Below are 24610 nucleotides of genomic sequence, written 5' to 3' on the forward strand. Positions count from 1 at the left end.
TGTACACACTGAAGTTGGTGAATACCTTTTTTGCTAAGGCCCAGAAGGAGAGCATTGCCATAGTCCAAATGAGGCGTGACTAAGGCATGAATGAGTGTTTTTCTAGCACTAATGGGGTGTAACTCGAGAATTTTACGGAGTGTTTTAAGTATTCCAAAGCATTTGCCTGTGATTTTGCTAATCTGATGCTTAAAGGAAAACTCCGTATCCAGCAAGATCCCCAGGTTTCTGACAGACTCCACCGGCTGAGGAGTTACCCCAAGTTCCGGAGGCCACCAGGCCTGTGGCCAAGCGGAGGGGGATTTACCATCAACTAAAAGTTCTGTTTTGTCGCCGTTAAGGCGCAGACAGTTGTTGTTCATCCACCCTGCCACGGAGAGCATGCAGTTAGAAAAATTGGTGGCCGCATCGGACTGGTTGTGAGTGAGTTTGATTATTAATTGGGTGTCGTCAGCATATGTGACGATATCCACTCCAAAGGCTTTCAGAATATGGGCCAAAGGCTCCATGTAAAGATTGAACAACGTAGGGCTCAGACTGGAGCCCTGAGGAACTCCATGTCTGAGCTTTCTAAGGGAGGATTTGTAAGGGGGCCAATGCACCTTGAAACTCCTATTTGCTAAAAAGGATTTAATCCATTCCAGTGCAGATCCCGTCACTCCCATATCTGAGAGGCGGGACAGCAGCGTTGAGTGCAGCACAGTATCGAAGGCTGCACTTAGATCTAATAGAACCAACGCTGCCGTCTGCCCCTCGTCAACTAGTTGTCTCAAACACTCAGTAGAGAAGAGAACCGCTGATTCCGTGGAGTGGCCCGCTGTAAATCCAGACTGTGTTGAATGGAGAAGGGAATTCTCCTCAACAAATTTCATAATTTTTATGTTTACTACCTTCTCTACCACTTTCGCACAAAAAGGGAGAAGGGAAATAGGGCGAAGATTTTGAAGCTGGGAAATATGCATTGAAGCTTTTTTCTTCAAGGGAATTACTTGAGCCCTTTTCCATACATCTGGCACATAGCACTCCTGAAAAGATAGGGAGATAAGGTGTTCGATCTGATCAATCATGCCTTCTAAGACCCCCTTGCAATGCTTAGGAGAAATCACATCAAGTGGAGAGCCAGACCGGATGCTATTTATGATAGTGAGCAGATCCTGCCTCTCCGGGACTTTAAAACATGTCAGGAGGGGTTTCGAGACAAGGTCGTTTCTCACAGTAATGTGTTTAGTTGGCAGATTACCAGCAAATGTGGCATGGATTGCGTCTACCTTCTTCACAAAAAATGTCCGCAATGTCGTCACATAACTCATTAGAGTAGTTGTCTTGGGCCACCAATCTAGCAGGAACAGTGAGTTCTTTATAAATAGAAAAGAGTTCTTTAGTGGGATTCTTAGCAAGTTCAATACGTTCCTTAAAGTAGGCGCCTTTAGCTGCTCTTATGAGTTTGTGGTATGTTTTTAATTCACTTTTATAGTTCAGCATGGCTTCAGGAGAATAGTTTTTCCTCCAGCCACGTTCTAAATTTTTACATTTGGCCTTTGCTACTATAAGATCTTTGGAAAACCAGGGGGCAGTTTTAATTTTTCTAGCAGGTGGCTTGGATGTCCATGGTGCTACAGAATCTAGGGCCCTAGACAACCATGTCTCATAGTTATTCCATGCATTAAGCAGAATATTGCTAGGCGGAGGAGGATCTTTAAGTAGGGCGGATTTAAAGTCATCCGGCGTAAACTTTCTCCAGTCTCTGCGTTTTTGGGGCTTGGGCTTGGTAAATATGTTTTTCTGTTGGGCAATAGCTACCTCAATAGGAATAATGAAATGATCGGACCATGGTATTTGAATCGGATTTGCAACTGTAACCCCCTCCCAGTTTGCAAAAACAGGGTCTAAAAGGTGACCTAATTGATGAGACGGGGATGTAGATTGGAGTTTAAGTGCTAGGGATTCAAGTAGATCTACTACTCCTTGTGCCTCCTTACAATTAGGGTCCTCGAAGTGAAAGTTAAGATCACCCAAAATAAGAAATTTATTGTACCGTAATGCATGCTGGGTTATTAGCTCTGCAAGTTGGTTGCTAAATTGAAAAGACTTGCCAGGAGGCCGGTACATGAGGAATCCATTAATGATCGTTTGAGGATTGACTTTAATAGTAAAGAAACCACCTTCACAGTTGGATAATGTGGCCTTCTCCAAACTGCAGTTAAGATTGTTTTTATAGATTATAGCCAATCCCTCCCCTTTTTGTTTTTCTCTATCAAGTCTGAGTAGGCAGTAGTTTACAGGGACAGCCTCTAATGTCTCAGGGGTAGAGGCGTCATCTAGCCAAGTTTCGGTTAGAAAAAGCACATCGAGATCTCCGTCTAGGACCAGATCATGTATCTCCTGTTTATGCTTTTTCATAGATCTGCAATTTAATAGAGTGAGTTTCACATTAGTCAGCATCAACTCGTCATTACTCCAACCATTGGTGGAAAAATGACAGGTAGCGCAGTAAGGAGAGAAAGAGTCTGAGTCTACAGACACAGTATGGCGACAGCTATCTGCAACTTTGGGGCGGAGGGCCAACAGATCATTGATGGTATAGTGAATAAGTCTGCATTCGTTCCTGGTGGTGAAGGTGGCAGGGGCAGGGGTCCTGGCCCCAGGCCCCGGTCGGCCGCGGACGGGCGCGGACGGGCGCAGACGGGCTTGCCTTTGGCACGCCTTCGGCGCGCCGCCGGCGCACCCGCCCGCTGCGCGGACGGGATGATTCCTTGTTTTTATACATATAAGAGGAGGGTGGGAGGGAGGAACAACTAGCCCGGCAGCCTTACCCTACTCAAGATGGCGGCTGAGGAAAATCGAATGAGCCAGCGCCCAGCAACAGCAGCGTGGAGTCAGGGCAGGTCAATGAACAGCCTCAAAGCGAATGCCAATCTCGCTGCAAGGTAGCAGGTGGGATAAAAAGGCAGCTAAAATATTTACATGCTCTAAAAACTATTTTATTTAAATGAATAACACACAAGCATAAATTTTGTAAAATGATTCCAGGAAAGAGCAGAGAACCCCCGGCTTCCGCCTCAGGGGAGAAGCAAGCTTTTAATGTATGAGGAACACACACCTTTCCGGCCCTATAATGGACCGGCTAATACGATAATGTTCATGCTATTAGATATGGTAAGTGCTTCGAACATAGTTGTAATACAATAAGTTTGTCATATGAAACGGTAATAAAGAGTTATTAAAACAAATCGATAAAAAAAGCCGTTCTGTCATGATCATGCGACAGACCCATAGTCCACTACACGTATGTGTTAAGGAATTGGTTGCAATGCTCTTTGCTGTAACGAGACTGAGAAAATTGAGAAACTTCAATAGATTCTCATATAATTGTAACTTTTTCAACGTGAATGTTAACTAAACTTGTACATTTGAATAATAACTAGAGACTAATAGACTGGCGCCTGATGCTACGAATATCTTTCAAGCTGCAAACTAAACACGATCCCAACTCCATGGGTGCACTCTTTTATTAAACATGTTGACATATTTATAGCTTAAACCTTAGTTACTGAAAAGATCATGTGTTGTATATGGCAGACTGAATAGTGCCTCGTTCAGTCAATAAATAAGTACAGGTGCTCAAATGTTTTTTTTGGAGGCCAGCGCTGCCAGATACCAGCTCGCTGTATCTCAAAGCTGCTAGTCGCGATTCCACCTTATGCCCCTGTCTTCATTCATGTCTCTTCATCTCACTCTTGCAAGTTCTTTCTTCCATGCTGGGTCTCTGTCACTGTTTTCCTTTCTTTTTCTCTCTCCCATTTAGCTTGTCTTGTTGCGGGTCAAAAAAATCTAATAATGAAAAATATGCTCCTGTCCCTAAAAAATACTCTGTCCACCATCTGCACCACGCTACGCAGAATTCCACAAGTAGCAGAGTGCAATAGGTTGTGCCGTTCACACTGATTTTTAGTGCTGTGTGTTTGTCCCGCGGTGGAAAATCAGGACGACCCGCACTATGTGCAGCGTGAGAGGGAGCGGCTTCTTTCTGCCGTTCGAGCATGTTATCTACTCAAGGGCAGCTTCCTCAACGCGAACGGAAGGATTCTCAACGTGAGTGGTAACAGCCATCCGTGACCCCCTGCGCTGAGAAATCTTGCCAGGAGGTGGTCTGGAGTAAGATGGTCCTCACTCCCGCTGGCCAACTTAACGTTGGTGAGCGAGGAAAAAAACTCAGCTCCATGGAGTAGAGATTTTCAGCACTCCGCGTGATAATTTGAGTGGCAAAAACTCAGTGAGTGGAGCAGAATTTCACGCCCAGCCCAATTTAAAATGCCACTTAATCAGTTTCAATGCCCTACTGCGAAGAACAGGGTAGAGAACTGGGCAATCCTGATGTCTGCATGTAGTCAAAGAATGCCACATTGCCAGTGACTCCGTGAATGTCTCTTCAAAACAGACAGAAATGAAAATTAAGGTGGTGAACCTACCTCGAGCGTTGTATATCTCCTGCTTTTAAGTTAAACCTAGATGGCAGCATAAAAAGATCTCCAACACAAGAATGTACCTGTGGAATTACATCACCAACCAATTCTATTTCTATGCAATTAGATCACCGACCATTTTTATTTCTGGTATACAAGAGTTGTGTCCAAGAAACAGGACCTGAAACACTGTGCGTGCCACCAATGGTTGTTGAAGAGAGAGTGGTTCGTGGTGTCATCTACAGTAGGGTAGCATTCTGCGTATTGTTATGTACGAGGGATGGAATTATGCACTGCATCAATGCCTTTTAGGTATAAAGTGTGGGAACAAATCATTGCCCTATTCCCGGGCGCTGGTAAAGAACGACACATAACAAGAACTGCTCACTCCTGGTCCATTTCGGGCAACATCCATTGCAGCAATTACTCATTCCTGGTCCATCTTGGGTAACGACCCATTGCAGCGATGACTCATTCCTGGTCCATCTTGGGCAACAATCCATTGCAGCAATGACTCATTCCTGGTCCATCTTGGGTAACAATCCATTGCAGCATGACTTATTCCTGGTCCATCTTGGGTAACAATCCATTGCAGCAATGACTCACTCCTGGTCCATCTTGGGTAACAATTGATTGCAGCAATGACTCATTCCTGGTCCATCTTGGGTAACAATCCATTGCAGCATGACTTATTCCTGGTCCATCTTGGGTAACAATCCATTGCAGCAATGACTCATTCCTGGTCCATCTTGGGCAACAATCCATTGCAGCAATGACTCATTCCTGGTCCATCTTGGGTAACAATCCATTGCAGCATGACTTATTCCTGGTCCATCTTGGGTAACAATCCATTGCAGCAATGACTCACTCCTGGTCCATCTTGGGTAACAATTGATTGCAGCAATGACTCATTCCTGGTCCATCTTGGGAAACAATCCATTGCAGCAATGACTCATTCCTGGTCCATCTTGGGTAACAATCCATTGCAGCAATGACTCATTCCTGGTCCATCTTGGGCAACAATCCATTGCAGCAATGACTCATTCCTGGTCCATCTTGGGCAACAATCCATTGCAGCAATGACTCATTCCTGGTCCATCTTGGGCAACAATCCATTGCAGCAATGACTCATTCCTGGTCCATCTTGGGAAACAATCCATTGCAGCAATGACTCATTCCTGGTCCATCTTGGGAAACAATCCATTGCAGCATGACTTATTCCTGGTCCATCTTGGGTAACAATCCATTGCAGCATGACTTATTCCTGGTACATCTTGGGTAACAATCCATTGCAGCAGGACTTATTCCTGGTCCATCTTGGGTAACAATCCACTGCAGCATGACTTATTCCTGGTCCATCTTGGGTAACAATCCACTGCAGCATGACTTATTCCTGGTCCATCTTGGGTAACAATCCATTGCAGCAGGACTCATTCCTGGTCCATCTTGGGTAACAATCCACTGCAGCATGACTTATTCCTGGTCCATCTTGGCTAACAATCCATTGCAGCAATGACTTATTCCTGGTCCATCTTGGGTAACAATCCATTGCAGCATGACTTATTCCTGGTCCATCTTGGGTAACAATCCATTGCAGCATGACTTATTCCTGGTCCATCTTGGGTAACAATCCATTGCAGCAATGACTCACTCCTGGTCCATCTTGGGTAACAATCCATTGCAGCAATGACTCATTCCTGGTCCATCTTGGGTAACAATCCATTGCAGCATGACTTATTCCTGGTCCATCTTGGGTAACAATCCATTGCAGCATGACTTATTCCTGGTCCATCTTGGGTAACAATCCATTGCAGCATGACTGATTCCTGGTCCATCTTGGGTAACAATCCATTGCAGCATGACTTATTCCTGGTCCATCTTGGGTAACAATCCACTGCAGCAGGACTTATACCTGGTCCATCTTGGGTAACAATCCACTGCAGCATGACTCATTCCTGGTCCATCTTGGGTAACAATCCACTGCAGCATGACTTATTCCTGGTCCATCTTGGCTAACAATCCATTGCAGCAATGACTTATTCCTGGTCCATCTTGGGTAACAATCCATTGCAGCATGACTTATTCCTGGTCCATCTTGGGTAACAATCCATTGCAGCATGACTTATTCCTGGTCCATCTTGGGTAACAATCCATTGCAGCAATGACTCACTCCTGGTCCATCTTGGGTAACAATCCATTGCAGCAATGACTCATTCCTGGTCCATCTTGGGTAACAATCCATTGCAGCATGACTTATTCCTGGTCCATCTTGGGTAACAATCCATTGCAGCATGACTTATTCCTGGTCCATCTTGGGTAACAATCCACTGCAGCATGACTTATTCATGGTCCATCTTGGGTAACAATCCATTGCAGCAGGACTTATTCTTGGTCCATCTTGGTAAAGGTGGGTACTTGTAAGGACAGCTGCATCTATTCTCACACCTTCTGCAACAGCCATGTGCAGCTTTGTGCCCGGCACGCAGTGAAACCTCATATATGGAATTCTGCATATTCAACATAGTCCAATCCATAAACACCCTTTCATCTATGCATTCTGAAAGGAGTCTAGGAATCCCATTAAAGCTAGAGTGCTTTACAACCTAGCAAGTGGTATGAAGAGCTACATACATACAACCGGACCACCCGCTAAAATGCTGTTGGCTATGCTAGGGATTTGGAAAGAATTGTAAATACCCTTAATGTTGTGATGCATGTATCCTAGTTTACATTAGAAAGCAACCTATAACAACAAAAGCCTAATTCTCAGTCCCAATCAGGGCATAAAATGTCAATGCACCGCCGATCTCTACCTATCCGATGACCTAAAAGCGCCATCTGAGTCACATCCTACGGATGTACTTGGCAAAGCTAAAAACCATCTTCTGTGGAGAACAGCATTTCAAATTCCGCAGGAAAAAAGATCTGAATCGGAGTTAAAATGAGGATGCTACCAACATTGACCTTGTGAGTTTTGGCGGTCAAGAGATGATCGAAGCCGGAACGCTGGCAGCTGAAGGCAGGCGGAGACCTATACAAGGCGTAGGTGAAATGCTTAACTATGCTGGAGAAATCTGCAAAACACTTCAATGTTCGCATTTGGGGATTCAAGACCTTCCTTGAAATTTTCTATAATGCAATTTTACAGAACATCTTTTACCCAGGTGCACATCTTGCATAAAAAGTCTTACAGGACCCCTTACTGGTTTGGTTGTATGCATCACCGAGAGACTGTTTTCTGCTCAGACCGGTCTTGTTTCATCTCCCAAGATATTTTCTTTTGGCTTGGTATGCGCAGGTAAAAAAAGAAGCGTTGCGAGATACTGCCAAACCAAATTTCGTGACAAAAACATAATTTTGCAAAATATTCATGAAATTTCATGAGAAAATATTGCACACATTTTCCCATGTAGTTGGGCATTGGTGGAACTTGCTGTACTGATGCAGTAATGTGGTGGGAGAAGAGCTCCAGAATCCCACGTCACTTACAGCTACTACTAGTGTGCCGACCTGCCAACCATGGAAGGAGGCAGCGACAAGTGCCAGGCATTTTAGATTTAGTAGAGAATTCGTCAAAGAATATCACCATCTAACAAACAGTACCATGGTGGCCATAGTGTGGTGGCACTGTACACCGAGCACTGCTCTGTGGCAGCCAACAACCCAGATGAAGTGTGGGCATGATGGCCACACCCAATGCAATGTCTTAGGTGCAGAAAGTGACAACCTCTGGACTGCCACATTTTCCCCGATGCAGTGGATGGGGGTCACCTCACAGATGGTCTGCAAGAAGTGGAGTTGTGACCATGTACCCCAGTTTCACAGAGCAGTGGGGTCGCACCCTTCGTGTGCCTGAGAGTTCTTCTCTAGAGCTTGGAGCATAGTGCTTCGGACACAAACTGTGGCAAAGGCCCCCTTACCAGAAGCGCATAACTCTTATGAAGCAAGAGCACCAGGGTTGTGAAAGTAAACAAGGCCCTGCTGCAGCTGTTCCAGTCTCCAGAGGAAGCCCAGATGTTACGCCACAATCTCCCGCAGTCTGCAGCGATTGGACAAGTTTCAGATATGAGGTCTGTTCATCTGGAGTCCAACTGGCTTAGAGGTCAGACTGTCGCTTGCGGCTGTGCTGGAATATATGTGCACAGCCCTCTCCTCGCCCCCACCTCCTCCCCACCCCCAGAACATACAAGGACTCCTTAGATGGTTTTATCACTCAGGGCCTTACCGAGCACACAGCTGCTGTGGACTCCATGCGTTCCCAGGTATGGCGAGACGGCCCGCTTGGTCAGCTGCTCGAGCCTCAGGTACCCCTCGCTGGGGCCTGTGGGTTCGTGAACACTCTGCAGAAGAAACAAGGACAGCTGTTACCCGATTGCAAAGTTAACCCAGACTCAACACGAGCTCATGTCAGTGGGATAAAAGGGGGGCACCTTTAATTCTTACAGAACTCAGCGGCATTGATAAACCCCTTCCAGTGCATCGTTTTCTGCTGGTGTGCCTGGTCTTGGTTGCTATGTATCCTCCCTAGTGTTCCAGGTCGCTGCTGCTCAGCCAGTGAGTGAGGTCATTAGAATGCTGGGTGGGTTTGTGGTTGGATGAGTGAGTGTCAGTTGATGGAATGGGCTGAGCAGCAAGGATGCTGCCCCTGGTACTGGTACCCAAGCTTAATAAACCTTCATCTATAATCCATGTGCCTTGGCTACACTACACCTTCCGTCATTGATTTTAACAGCTGCGCTCTCATAATACATCCACGAGCGGAGGACTTTAGGAACCTAAGATGTCATAAGAGAAGAAAGTCACTTACCTGTAAAAGTTCAGCTCATCATTGCCATGTCTGGAGCCCTCGTTGGGCAGGGCAGCCTTCGCCTGGGACCTTTTGATTGTGAGCAGAAACTACGGAAATGCCTTTTGTGTTATAAGTGCATTGACTTTTCTCTGCCTACATTTTTGTCAGCAGAGGATGGCTCCTCTGGGACCAAAGGACGGTTTAGAAATATGAACTGCCCAGGAGCAGCCCGTGCAGGTAAGAGCGGTAGGGCGGGGTGGGGGTGGACTCGACAGACCACGAGGGAAAACTAGATAAATATTTAATTTTTCCTTAGTCCTCCTCTTTAGACCAATCTGCCCCACCACTCTTACCTGTGCGAGCCACTCCTGTAACTGCCAACTGAGTACTGACATAACAATTTTTCAAAATCAGAGCGAAAGCGATCTAGTAGGCGTTTTACTCAACTCGCGGGTACGAATTCTATAATCAGGGGCACTCCCTTGTGAGCCAGTGGATTCGCTAGTGTAACACGAGTGTTTCCAACATGGGTGCAGTAGTGCCAGATCCACACAGGATATTTAGGAAAAACACTATATGAACAATCTCAATCAAATTAGGGTTTGTAAATAGATCTTCTGAAATGCAGGATCTGCTAAATATCTGACAGGGATCCAGCCCTTCTGGACCGGACTTTGACTGCCGTGCACGAAGCGGGCCTTTGGAAACCCAGGAGGTGGATTCGTTAAAGCAGATAGGGCGACAGCAGAGCCAGAGTCACGTCAGGTCAGGTCAGGTCGGGCCTCTCTCAGCAACAGAATGCAGCCGGAGTCTGCACAGCGGGTGAACAAGGGGTGGGGGTACATGTCATGCCAGCGCACTGACAGGCACCCTTCTTCAGCTGTCTTTGCATTCCCAGGATCAGCAACCAAAGTCTAGACTAGAGAGACCTGGGCTACACACAGCCATTACGATTGGCTGCTGGAATAGTCCTATAACAGGGGCCTACCCAGGGATGCTGTTCTTGCAGGAATCTGATTGGCCAGACATTCAACGAATCACAAAAGAACCAGGTGTAGGATACCAGTAAAAAATCAGAATGGACCTATCAGAATAATTGTACAGGCTGTTTCCCGCGGTTTTGTTTTTGTTTTTTAACTCTTTGTAGGCAGAAGCGTAGTCCCTGAAAACTGAATTTGCACTGGGATTCACTTCTGTTTGGCTCAGAAAAAAACACCTTCCCCCACTCAGCCCTATCCCTAGCTCCAATCCCTAAAAGCCATGGCGGAGGGGGGATACTTCCTCTCCGCATGCAGTAGATGCAGTGAGGTCACATGTGCGGTCACTGTAAATCCGCTCATACAATACTTGACACCCCAGATTAGGCAACGAACTATACTAGCAAGGACTTACATTATGGAGTGAGTAGTTGTTTGCATTGTGGTGTGACGTATGGGGATAGCGTTTTGTTGACACGCGCCAGAGGCCACACTGATCCTCTTGCCTCGTTTTAGGCATGTGACAGGTAAATTAGGCTTCGCTAATTGCTGTGCCTGATTGAGCGGCTGTCCATGAAGTCCACCCAGACGTGACGGAGGCGTGTACTCCATACAGGCAATCGTGGTAAATGCTATGGAAATGTCCCCAGGTAAGCAATTTGAAGGAAGGCGCCTTGTACAGTCAATTGGAGAAACCAAGATGTGTGCACAGGAGAAACCCAGCGTAAGTACTGCTACTTAGGAACAACCCATAAATGATGTGAACAAGCGGTCAGTACAAATTACTTGGAGGAGTGCCCTCGCTACAAGCGGCCAGGATCAATGCTTATTGAGTGCACCCAGCAGTGACTCAGAGGAGTTCCCTGGTTACTAGCGGCCAGTACACATTCTTATAGACTACGCCCAGGAGTGACTCAGGAGTGCCCTGGTTACATGCGTACAGCATAAATGCTTATAGAATACGCCCAGGAGTGAGCTGGGGGAGTGCCCTGGTTAAAAGCAGCCAGGATAAATGTGTATAGAGTACACCCAGGAGTGACTCAAAGGAGTGCCATGGTTACTAGCAGCCAGGATTAATGCTTATAGGGTACGTCCAGGAGTGACTCGGAAGAGTGCCATGGTTACTAGCAGCCAGGATTAATGCTTATAGAGTGAGTGACTCGGAGGAGTGCCATGGTTACAAGCAGCCAGGATAAATGCTTATAGAGTACGTCCAGGAGTGACTCAGAGGAGTGCCATGGTTACAAGCAGCCAGGATAAATGCTTATAGAGTACGTCCAGGAGTGACTCAGAGGAGTGCCATGGTTACTAGCAGCCAGGATAAATGCTTATAGAGTACGTCCAGGAGTGACTCAGAGGAGTGCCATGGTTACAAGCAGCCAGGATAAATGCTTATAGACTACGCCCAGGAGTGACTCAGGAGTGCCCTGGTTACATGCGTACAGCATAAATGCTTATAGAATACGCCCAGGAGTGAGCTGGGGGAGTGCCCTGGTTAAAAGCAGCCAGGATAAATGTGTATAGAGTACGTCCAGGAGTGACTCGGAAGAGTGCCATGGTTACTAGCAGCCAGGATTAATGCTTATAGAGTGAGTGACTCGGAGGAGTGCCATGGTTACAAGCAGCCAGGATAAATGCTTATAGAGTACGTCCAGGAGTGACTCAGAGGAGTGCCATGGTTACTAGCAGCCAGGATTAATGCTTATAGAGTACGCCCAGGAGTGACTCAAAGGAGTGCCATGGTTACTAGCGGCCAGGATTAATGCTTATAGAGTACGTCCAGGAGTGACTCGGAGGAGTGCCATGGTTACTAGCAGCCAGGATTAATGCTTATAGAGTAAGTCCAGGAGTGACTCGGAGGAGTGCCATGGTTACTAGCAGCCAGGATTAATGCTTATAGAGTACGTCCAGGAGTGACTCAGAGGAGTGCCATGGTTACTAGCAGCCAGGATTAATGCTTATAGAGTACGCCCAGGAGTGACTCAAAGGAGTGCCATGGTTACTAGCGGCCAGGATTAATGCTTATAGAGTACGTCCAGGAGTGACTCGGAGGAGTGCCATGGTTACTAGCAGCCAGGATTAATGCTTATAGAGTAAGTCCAGGAGTGACTCGGAGGAGTGCCATGGTTACTAGCAGCCAGGATTAATGCTTATAGAGTACGTCCAGGAGTGACTCGGAGGAGTGCCATGGTTACTAGCAGCCAGGATTAATGCTTATAGAGTACGTCCAGGAGTGACTCAGAGGAGTGCCATGGTTACAAGCAGCCAGGATAAATGTGTATAGAGTACACCCAGGAGTGACTCAAAGGAGTGCCATGGTTACTAGCAGCCAGGATTAATGCTTATAGGGTACGTCCAGGAGTGACTCGGAAGAGTGCCATGGTTACAAGCAGCCAGGATAAATGCTTATAGAGTACGTCCAGGAGTGACTCAGAGGAGTGCCATGGTTACAAGCAGCCAGGATAAATGCTTATAGAGTACGTCCAGGAGTGACTCAGAGGAGTGCCATGGTTACAAGCAGCCAGGATAAATGCTTATAGAGTACGTCCAGGAGTGACTCAGAGGAGTGCCATGGTTACTAGCAGCCAGGATTAATGCTTATAGAGTACGCCCAGGAGTGACTCAAAGGAGTGCCATGGTTACTAGCGGCCAGGATTAATGCTTATAGAGTACGTCCAGGAGTGACTCGGAGGAGTGCCATGGTTACTAGCAGCCAGGATTAATGCTTATAGAGTAAGTCCAGGAGTGACTCGGAGGAGTGCCATGGTTACTAGCAGCCAGGATTAATGCTTATAGAGTACGTCCAGGAGTGACTCGGAGGAGTGCCATGGTTACAAGCAGCCAGGATAAATGCTTATAGAGTACGTCCAGGAGTGACTCAGAGGAGTGCCATGGTTACTAGCAGCCAGGATTAATGCTTATAGAGTACGTCCAGGAGTGACTCGGAGGAGTGCCATGGTTACTAGCAGCCAGGATTAATGCTTATAGAGTACGTCCAGGAGTGACTCGGAGGAGTGCCATGGTTACAAGCAGCCAGGATAAATGCTTATAGAGTACGTCCAGGAGTGACTCAGAGGAGTGCCATGGTTACTAGCGGCCAGGATTAATGCTTATAGGGTACGCCCAGGAGTGACTCGGAGGAGTGCCATGGTTACTAGTGGCCAGGATTAATGCTTATAGAGTACGTCCAGGAGTGACTCGGAGGAGTGCCATGCTTACTAGCAGCCAGGATTAATGCTTATAGAGTACGCCCAGGAGTGACTCAAAGGAGTGCCATGGTTACAAGCGGCTGGGATAAAAGCTCATAGAGTACTCCCAGGAATTACTTGGGGGAGTGCCCTGGTTCTAAGCAGGCATGATAAATGCTTATAGAATATGCCCAGGAGTGACTCTGAGGAGTGCCCTGGTTACATACGGCCACGCATAAATGCTTACAGTGTACGCCCAGGAGTGACTCTGAGTGCCCTGGTTACTAGCGGTCAGGATAAATGCTTATAGAATACACCTAGGAGTGACTGAGGAGAGCTCTCGTTACAAGCGGCCAAGCTTAAATGCCTATAGAATACGTCCAGGAGTGACTCGGAGGAGAGCCTTCGTTACAAGCGGCCAAGCATAAATGCTTATAGAATACGCCTAGGAGTGACTGAGTAGAGCCCTTGTTACAAGCGGCCAAGCATAAATGCCTATAGAATACGCCTAGGAGTGACTGAGGAGAGCCCTCGTTACAAGCGGCCAAGCATAAATGCTTATAGAATACGCCTAGGAGTGACTGAGTAGAGCCCTTGTTACAAGCGGCCAAGCATAAATGCCTATAGAATACGCCTAGGAGTGACTGAGGAGAGCCCTCGTTACAAGCGGCCAAGCATAAATGCTTATCGAATACGCCTAGGAGTGACTGAGGAGAGCCCTCGTTACAAGCGGCCAAGCATAAATGCTTATAGAATACGCCCAGGAGTGACTCGGAGGAGAGCCCTTGTTACAAGCGGCCAAGAATAAATGCTTATAGAATACGCCCAGGAGTGACTCGGAGGAGAGCCCTCGTTACAAGCGGGCAGGATAAATAACTCAGAAGAGTGCCTGCTTACAAGTGACCAGGATAAATGCTTATAAAGTACGCCATGGCGTGACTCCGAGGAGTGGCCTGGTTACAAGCGGCCAGGATAAATGCTTATAGGGTACGCCCAGGAATGACTCGGGGGGGGGGGGGGTGTCCTGGTTACATGTGGTCAGAATAAATGCATATAGAATATGCCCAGGAGTTACTCGGAGGAGAGCCCTCGATACAAGCGGCCAGGATAAATAACTCAGAAGAGTGCCTGCTTACAACTGACCAGGGTAAATGCTTATAGAGAATGCCTAGGAGCGATTCTGAGGAGTCACCTAGCTGCACAGAGCCAGAGGGAATATTCTACAGAGACCAACAAGGAGTTACAGGACAGCGTCCCCATGACATGCACTGGATGACACATGCCATATACAGTTAGATGCTGTCCATGTAACATGCACACCTGCAGTCATAGTGACCGCACCTTAGAAACTGCCACAAGGGACAGCGTGACAATCCACAGGCGTGCACTTGAGACTCCAGGGTGTGTGTCTTGGTCCCTCAGAGAAGGACAGAAGTGAAGGTCATAACCCAAGGAGGCTATGGCCTAACACTCAACCCTTGTGGAGACCCTGACAGAGTGCTGGAGAAGTCCCAGAAATAGTTAGTGTGCTACATTAGGCTTCATGGATTACCACTGAAACCTCAGTAAAGGGTCTGTTGTCCTCCTAGAAGACGCTATGTACGGGCACACCCATCTGTGTATGTAAAACCTGTGAAAGGTATGTTTTGGAGTTGACGTGGCAATGAGGGGAAAATAGAGATAGTAAGAATTTGATTTGCTTCATAATGGGATTTATTCAGTGCTTAATTTGAGCAGGTGCTCGCAGGTGTACCCACTGGCACTCATTTTTGAGGACTGGAAATAATTTTTCCTCATTAGACTTGGACCCAGAGCAAGCAACATAACAACACACAAGGGGGGAGAAAGAAAGGTAAAAACAGTGACAAAGAAAATCAAGTATAAAAACGAATCTGATAAGAGATAAATGGGCAGAGTTTCTGGTAGTGGATACAAGAGGTGGAATCAAGACTACACAGCCTTGTTATTGGACAGCCCAGACATTCGATAGCGCCTGGAAGGATTTTGACCTAAGCGGTGTGCACTGCCACTTACTCATTCACCAATTCAACATTGTTCTTTATCATCAGCTCAGTGCACATAAGCAAGAGAATCTCAAAGAGAATGTTTCCTTGGCCATTCCCCTTGGATGATGCCCTTGTAGGTTGGCTCAAAGTCGAATTTCAGAGGCTGAGTATGAAGGCTGTCGCTCCAATGAGCTCCACCCAATTGCAGCCTCTACCTTTTGTCAACATGTCTTAGTTTGGGGGAGATTCAGCTGAACGTGAGCTGGCGGGGCCAATATAGATATAAGGGCCTCATCTCGGTCAGCTTTACAGAATATCCACGTAAAATAAATATACACGCAAATGATCTGAATAAAACGCCTTGTCATAGTGCGGGTTATGATGAAAATCTGGGCTGGATTGGAATCCTTGGACTCACATGGAGACAATCAATCGACTCCGTGGCGCTCCTCGGCTTCTCCGCGCAGCACTTTCCTTTTTACATTGATACGTGTGCAAAGATTAGTACTTTTTAATGGAATCTTCGAACTCGAATTACCACAGGTGTTTATAGAGTCCGAGCCGAAACCCAAGAGCTGGGGCTCCTTCTTCCTCAGCTGCACCCTCCTGTCTCCATCATTCTCAATCCTACCTCGTGCTCCCCTGCAACTAAGTCCTCGCCCACTTACACTAATCTTTTTTTTATTTTTAAATAGGAGCGGCAGAATAACTGAATTCAAATAACTACAATCACTCAAACTTTCATATATTTAAGAGCCTTAAATTGCTTACAAAAAAAAAAAAAACATCTTTCGATGTTTTCACCAATTTGGTTGTTTCAGTCTTTTGTATTTAGTGCAGGCCAGTGCAAAGATTTCGGTGGCCCAGCCAAATGAATGTTTGCTGTTTGGGCACTCTTGCTCCTCGCAACAAGGGCATCTCTGAGACCATTTGTTCTACACCCTATCATGAAAACTGAGGGCCCAGACACTGACAGCAGACCAGAACACAGCTGGCATTAAAAGTGAAAGCCCCTATAGAGATAGCAGGCAAGAAACCTACTTACCTACGATACGTGTGTGTGGGTGGGGTGGGGGGGGGAGGTGGGGACGAGACTTGGACGGTCATAAAGAGGGTGGCCAGGCCAACAGCATTGCTTTGAAAACACGGATGATTGGCAGTCTCTCTGGAACGCTCAAAGGACAGAATCAACAATCATCTTTTTAAAATGTATTTTTTCTAGCGGCTCGTAAAAGAGTGTGAAACAATTTCCGGAGGGTGCGACCGTGTTTAGTTGGGATTCGAATGGAAGAACAGTGCAGAGTTACCCACAGACTTCACTCTGGAGTCGATGTTATCCGGACCCACAGGCCACAATCCCGTCAGTAATCGCGGTTACTCCGCAGAGGTGGGCGTGGCTGACACGTCACACACCCAAACCTGCATGACTGTTCCTGGCATAGAGCATGCTTATAGGAAATGACGGCACGTCGCTGGTGGCATGTGTCAGCCACTGATGGAAGAAGACGGCCTGAAGGCACTCATCTGACCGGGTGGACTACAGAGCCGAAGGCGCGTTGATGGACTCCACTTTGAATGAGATCTCCGCCTCCAATTGGGAACTACCCACACTTCCGGTTTGGCATGTTCACACTCATAAGTGTGGCCATATCTGCAGCTCAGCCCATATTCCCATACATTGAGTCAGTTCAAGTGTTGACGATTGCGCCACGCTAGGTAATTCCCTTCGTGTTCAGATGATGCAGTCAGCAGGACACACACTGACTGGAACACAACAGAGAGTGCACAATCCGGGGAACCAGGTGTCGCTCAATTATGTGAAATGGACAGACGTGGTCGATCCATTGAGCATGTATCCTGTAGAGCCAAGCAGTGAGACGGTCGCTGGGACCATGACTCCGGCACCTGGTCCCCCGCCGCAGTGCCACAAGATGAATCGCGAATCAGTCCTACGTGGGGAGATATGAATTGTGAGAAGCATTTGGACGAGACTTAGCTGCACAGGCATTTGTTTGGTCACTAGAGCAAAGACAGGAGAACAAGATGCAGAGATTCAACTTTGAAGGACCTTGCATTGGCGTCTGGTGGGGTGAGGTGCGGGCAGGTTGAACGGAAGAGTGCACGTCATCAGGGGAGCAATAACACGGGGATGAAGTTAGACTATTGTGCAGGCAGCCGATAGGGCCAAACTGGAGGTGAAGAGCATCGCTGGACCGTGGTTTAATATCACCCCCATAATGTAGAGAGTTAGACTGACCCTCTTCGACAAGTGTTTGGAGGGGGCGGAGATAAACCATTCATTTTAGATCACAGTTTTAGACAGATTGTCTTAGCAGCCACTGGTTTACATGCACAGTTGGAGAGACAGTCATGGCTCACCCCATCCCCTTACAGATGCGCATAACTCCATGTTACACAAGACGTAGAGTTGCACTCACGTTTTCCGTAACAGCCCACCGCATTCAGTACGTTTTAGTCCAGATTCACTTCATTCGATTCAAGTGAACAGATGAACACAAGCGATTTATGTCTGAGAATTGAGCTTTGCGTCCTTGGTGAAATGGAGTCATCTGGGAACCTTACAATGCTCCAGGGACTGGCTGGGTACTCAGGAGAATTCTTCCTCTGTAGCAGCAAAACAGATCCGACTCGAGGCAGGAAAACCGTGACCTGGGGCGGCTCCTCCGTAATGGCGGAGGAAGGTCTCCCCATTGCAGGAACCAGGAGACGCAGGTCAAATAATATGATAAAAAGAAGTTAATAAAACTGCTTTATTATCACTATCATTTCGCTCTAGCGCCGCTGCTAATTCTTGAGGGTGGGGCCATCAGGAGCTGGAATAGTGGTGGGCTCAGGGCACTACCAGCACGCAGCGCATGTCGGCAAACCGACATGCGCACTTGTATATCTTCAGGATGTTGCTTTGAAATATCGCCAGCGCCAGGAGCACAGGCTCCCAGTCTCTGCTGGAGCGTGGAACCAGTCCGCTCCACCCAATCCCTACGCTTCTCTCATGCAGGGCAAAACCAGCATAAGAGTAGCATCTGAATTGGAGCAGGGGAGTCTGGGAGCCTGTGTGAGCATCATCTAAAGCGGGCAGCATAGCAGCCGACGTCATTCAGCAAGGTGGCGACATCAGGCTGCAGGTAGGTTTTTTATTTTGTATTCTCCCCACCCCACTCCGCTGCCTCACCGATTTCTCCAGCTAGCAGCCGCCACTGACTGTGACCCTCCGTCAGGGATAGCTTTTGGGTACAAAGGTTTCTTGTAATCCAATGGTTTCTCTTTCTCTCACAGCCAACACAGCCCTGTCCATGTGCAGGCAGCAAACTAAAACTAGACTGCTCACCTGAAGAATAAGGAGCATCTGAACAATGGAGGGAGGGATCTGCAGCTGCACCAATGAGAAGGCTTCCTCCAACTTCACCTTCAGCACCACACAGTCGCGGAATCCCAGCAGCGCTATCTGACGAATGGTCAACTCCTGGCCCTGGAGACAAAGTGGTAAAGAAACAAAAGGAGGCGTGGTATCAGGATTCACTCAGACGGTGAGCAGTCCCATGTGACATCTCATTCAGAAAATGTACAATGAATACTGGAGATGAGGTCTCCAGGCCACTCACTGTTCATTACAGGTTCAAACCATGGCTCTGGCTGAAGGAATATAGCTGAACAAGGGGGACTCAGGAACAGGTAAGTGGAATGTGAAGCAGTTACCTAATTAAAGACCATGAATACGAGGGCCAAATTAATTCCTGACAAAGCCCGCTTAAAGTCGTTTTTGTCCCAAACATGTTGTTGGGACCAACGCGCCCTTCATCCCTCGCAGTATCCAACAGTTGGGGTGAGGGAGGACCAAACACTCAGGCTGAAAATGCTACCATTCACATAATAATCTAGAATCGCTCGGAATTCAACAAATCGGCCACAATGTCGGAGGCTACATTTTCCTGCGCATCCACATACGTGACCCCAAGGCCAGTAAACAAACATCCAGGCAACAAAACACTCAAGTGCTACCCAAGTACCTTTCTCGTCCCCTCCTACAAACCAACAGCTGCCTCAACTTGGGTGAAACCATGACCTGGTCTGACATGAGTCACTTGAGCTTGGCTCAATGTGATAGAAGTGTCCACTCCTGACTTGATCAGTTCCAGCTGAACGTCATACGACATCTGAAGTCGGGTCCATGGTGTCCCTGAATTTGATGTCTGTTTGCGATTTCTGTTTGCTGACAGGATGCCTCCCTCAGAACCCTCTCTCCACGTGGCGTGTCACCAAATTTCCAAATCACAGAAGCTCCGGTTTTCCTTATTGTCGCTCAAACCTTTTGTGAGGAGTGGACATGGCTTCCTCACCACAAACCTAGTCAAGTGCCACCTCGAAGAATCTCTGAATTCAAGTATGTTCACTTTGAAATGTTTTGTGATTTCTTCACCCCCTATACCTTTAACTCTCATCAATGACTCTACAGTCTGTGATACCTCTAAAGGTGTTTCCAACACTCATTGGTCACTTTACCAAATCAACGTCTTTTTAAAACATTTCAAGAGAGGTTATCTTGCTACATCATCTTCAGGGTAAGAATAAGTAAGACCCACATAGAAAAAATTACTACTAATATGGCGGATAGGTGCGGTCATCGTAAAGCTTAAGGGGGCCGTCTGGTGAATGATTTAGCAAGAGATTTCAAAACCCCAGCTGACGTTAAACAAAGGAATAGTTTAGAAGGTTCAGGATATGTATTGCTGGTAACTGTAAGAGAGGCAGGACTGAGAAAATCACTGCTTATTGATCTGCTCTCAAAGGCCCCTTTGAGGATAACTGGTGCCGTCTAAGAGACCGGGTGAAGCAAGGGGTATTCAGTGAGGATGAATTAAAAAAAAATATATACAACTGCAGGGAAGGGCTGTTTTAGAATTGTTTAAATATGGGGCAAAGCTGCTTGCTAAACATATGGGAACCAACCGACCTAAATACCCATCAAACACAATGGGCCACCTTGGATTTCATGCTCGCAAAAAGAAACATTGCTCAGGCCTGGGGCACAGCCCTTCCCCCTACTCTGGAGGCATGGGAGTCTAGTATGGACTGGAGTATGTTTAGAGAAAAGACGGTATATGCTGCCCCAAAAAGTGGTCCCGCATATGGTCACAGTGGAACTCCTATTGTGGAGACATTTGTGTTCCCCCACAGAGTATTGAACATGATGACTTACTTCCTCCTTGAAAGGTCCTTACTGTGTTTAATGTGTGGTTGCATTGCCTCTAATTGTCGTGCATATGCTGATACTAAGCTGATTACTGAATGCTTGTATGCCGATGTTTGTTAATAAAAAGTTATATAAAAAAAAAAATGGGGCAAAGCAACAAGACAGCATCCACAGGTTATGACATCACAGCTGGCAGTACGCACACATAGTCTTACCACTTTTACTATTCAGATCTCCCAAACAAGCCTTTCTAAACCCCCCTTTACTCATCCCAAACTATCTCCGACAACTATGAACTCCAAAAAAAGAAAACACTTTGTAGACCCTTCCCTCTTTTATCCCTCCACTATTCCTATTCAATCGAAATAATAGACTAACATATCCACCACTTAAATTCATTTAATATTTCCTTATACTAATTCCCCACTAATCCTGTTTGGGTTCCGGAGTAGCATGCTACCCACCAAAAAGCTCTTCAACAACCCATCAGGGGTAACAAGCACTATACACATGCAAACCCTTCCCTTTTCATCCCTCCACTATCCTTTTTAATCCAAACAACAGACTAACATATCCACCACTCAATCTAACTTCATATTTCACTACACTAGTTCACCACTAATCCTTTATGGGTTCTGTAGTAGCATGCTGCTTGCCGAAAAAGCGCTTTGAAACCTCGTCAGGTGTTGTAAGCGCTATATAAATGTAATTACAATTACAGATTGGATCAAAGCAATAACGCTCTCAGAAGCATTTTTTCATGTTTTAGCAGATGTAGTCCTGACGCAGGCCAGTTCCCTTTATTTCCTTCATTAATGAAACATGTTGAAATAGCCCCTGTTAAGCAATCTCAGCACATGATTTGGTCCCAGAGCAGGCAGGCTGTCGGACCCCTGTCTGGGCCGGTTCCCACAAGTTCCGCTCCCTTACGGGAACATTAGGAAACGGTTCACTTCTCAGAAGCTGATAAATGTTCAACCATTTCTACATTCGCACCTTTTATTTGCTTATTTGGCCACAGCGTGTGCAGTAAACCACAAAAACACCCCGAGCTACCAATATATTGGTTAGTAAATAATCTACTCCAGCTGACCCCAGCTACTAAAAGCTGTAATGAAATGCAAATGTTCTAACCAAATAACGTGCAAATTGGACTTGGTCAATGTCCAGCGTGCAGCAATGCATGAGTGAGTTAATTAATGCAGAGCAAAGCGTGTGAAAAATTCATGTTCAAGGAACAGGGAAGAAAGGGCCAGGTGGAGCCGGCTTAGGCTCCTGTAAGAGAATTGAAGCGAAAGGGATCAGGCGTTTGGAAGGGAGTGCCAAGAGCCGTTCAACGCAAAGCTTTGGTCGCCAGGAACCGGAATCCATTAGCGTGCTTCTCTCCGCATGGGGGCGTTTGCGTGCCTGGCACAGGTTCCTAAAGGACAGACCAGGCAAGAACTGACCACCACACAGAGGATCATAGGATGTACTGCATGTGCAACAATGTCATGAATGTTCATTGTGGAGTCTGCAATCCTCACCTGCAGTAGGCTCTCTTGCAACACCACCAGATACTTTCTTTAAGGACCTTTTAGGGGTCTATTTGCTCTCTGTTTGTGGCTAGGACTAAGACTTCCATCTGGTGTGTAATGAATAAATAAATGAGTGTCTTTTATATAGCACGTAGCTACTCTGAGTGTGTCCCGGCATAGAAGAGCAGGCGAGGAGGAGGAGAACACCCAAAGGTGTTCCTGAGTCCAAAAGCTTAAAAAGATGCGTCTGCAGAGCCTTCTTGTAGGGTGCTTCTTTGGCTATTAATCTCAGGTGATCAGGCAGCTGCATCCAAATACTTGCTGCTCTGACCATAAAGGAGGACCCCCCTCTATGAAGTTTTTGGAAAAGGGGAATTGTTAACAGGCCAGCGCCACTAGAGCATAGCGGTCTTCGTGGTCTGTACTCCTTGACCCTCTCATTTAAGAAAGCAGGACTCCAGTTGTAGATGGCCTGGTGGGCCAGGGTCATAGTTTTGAACATTATGCCCTTGCGCACTGGAAGCTTCTCACTGAAATAAGATACGGAGGCGTATTTGGGTAGCCTGTAGATGAGGCGTATTGCCATGTTCTGCATTACTTGTAGACGGAGATCTAAGTAGTCAGGAAGACCCAGATACAGAACGTTGACCGAATCCAATCGGGAAAAGATCCGCGCCCTCACCAACTTTACTTGAAATTTGTGGGGCAGAAAATTCAGAAATTTCCTGAGCATGCGAAGGATCCAGAGACGAGATCTAACTACAGCTGTTATGAGAGATGCTCTAGTCCTAGCTCAAGCAAGCTGATGTTCGGGAACCCTCTTCCATCACTCTCCTCCTCCGCAAGGATACAACACAGGCGCAGTCCATCAACTGGGGTGTGGCGCCACCTACCCAACATTCACAAGCAAGGAGAAAGACCATTTAGGAATAGTAGTGGAAAAGATCTCAAGAGGCTGTTCTTCCCCACACAATCTCCCCGGACCATTTTCTTTTGTTAGCATGGAGAGGAAATACCTCAGAAAACAGGGGTGACCTGCTTGAGGGGACAATCGCCGGGGTCCTCTTGCAATCTCTGTGCCTTTTATTCAGGGGCATGGCAAGAACCTTCGGTACAGCGACATTCAGCTGTCTGCACCTCAAATTAAATACCTTGAGTGCTGAAAAGGCGCGGATCACCACAAAGCCACTGCTCCAGTCACTTTGGACAGGACAAGTGGCTGAATGAGGTCAGATCAGATTCCAAAACCCAAGCTGACAAAAAAGATAAAGGAGTATTTTAGAATGTCTAATTCTGGCGATTGTTAGAGAGACAGATTTGTGCTTTTTGATCTCTACACCGGATGGTGAAGGGCGGCATCTAAAAACACAGATAAGAGACGAAGAACCAGCATGGCAGCCGTCGGAAGCAGGTCTCTGCCAACTATGAAAAGTTAGTTTCTCTTTTCTGTAACTAAAATAATTAAAAAGATAATGCACTTTGACCGTTCATCTAAATCGAAATATTTTTCTTCGCAGAAAGGACTTTCACCAAAATACAAAAACAGCTGTAAAATATTAACTGTTTGACAACCTCCTGCAGAGATCTTAAGGGTGGGGGTACCTCAATGTGATGCCTTTCAAAAGTGCATTGTGTACATGCCTCTTTGACGAGGGCCTACTGTGTAATGCAACGACCACATGCTCTTCACAAAACAAGATGGCAGACTCAAAGTACACCAAAAGCCATACTGAGCACTAGAAGTGGTCCACAAATGAAGTCGAAATTCTCTAGTTCTGAAGGAGGCATGAATCTCTGTCGGAGCTGCAGAAGGAAGTACTGATCAGAAGATATCGAGAACATTAGACAGGACAAAAGTAAAGCTACTTAGGTAGAACATGCTGAAAAGTTGCAAGATCAAATTGGCTCCTACAACGCTTAGGAGCAGTTCTACTCAGCAATTTTAAAACAGATCGCACCAAATTACACTTGTAAACCCACCAACTCAAAGATGAAATTTGCCATTTGAATCCCCAGACTCCTCACTGTCCAACAACAGGGGGGTCTATGTAGAGAGGTTGCTCTTTTTCTCCTCACCCTCCCTTTTTATAGTCCAGTAGAAATTTCCACTTCCATGTTAATCAACTTCTGAAAACTCCTCCTCAGCAGGTCCAGTCCAGCTCTTCCTGACTGCCGCCAGCAACCGCAGGCCTACCTGACCGGTCAGTCCCCCAGCAACAGCAAGTGCAGATGTTCCCCTGCCCCTAGGACTGGCAACAAGGTCTCCTGTCCCCTCGTAGCCTTGCATGCCTTTCACCCCCTTGCCGTTTCCCACTCTCCCGCACTCTGCCTCCTGCTCTTATACCTGTTCTCTTGCACTCCTCCCAGGACATACTGCATGGAGGCCAAAGCATGGCTGTGCCACCGGTGCACCGAAGGCGTGCCAAAGGCAAGTCCGTCTGCTTCCGACGAGCCTGGA

General features: G+C 46.8%; 1 protein-coding gene across 5 annotated transcripts in view; it reads right to left on the reverse strand.

Annotated features, from left to right (window-relative positions):
* Nucleotides 1-24610, reverse strand: part of PRR5L (proline rich 5 like) — a 284562-nt gene that overhangs the window by 73320 nt on the left and 186632 nt on the right. For all 5 annotated transcript variants that reach the window (XM_085643475.1, XM_085643476.1, XM_085643478.1 and 2 more), the window contains exons 7-8: nucleotides 18773-18913; nucleotides 8689-8803 (exon numbers count right to left, since the gene is read on the reverse strand). In XM_085643475.1, the coding sequence (XP_085499601.1) occupies nucleotides 8689-8803; nucleotides 18773-18913 (256 nt within the window). The remainder of the gene's footprint in view (nucleotides 1-8688; nucleotides 8804-18772; nucleotides 18914-24610) is intronic.

The sequence above is a fragment of the Triturus cristatus genome, chromosome 3_1, assembly GCF_964204655.1.
Source record: "Triturus cristatus chromosome 3_1, aTriCri1.1, whole genome shotgun sequence".
NCBI classification, from domain to species: domain Eukaryota; kingdom Metazoa; phylum Chordata; class Amphibia; order Caudata; family Salamandridae; genus Triturus; species Triturus cristatus.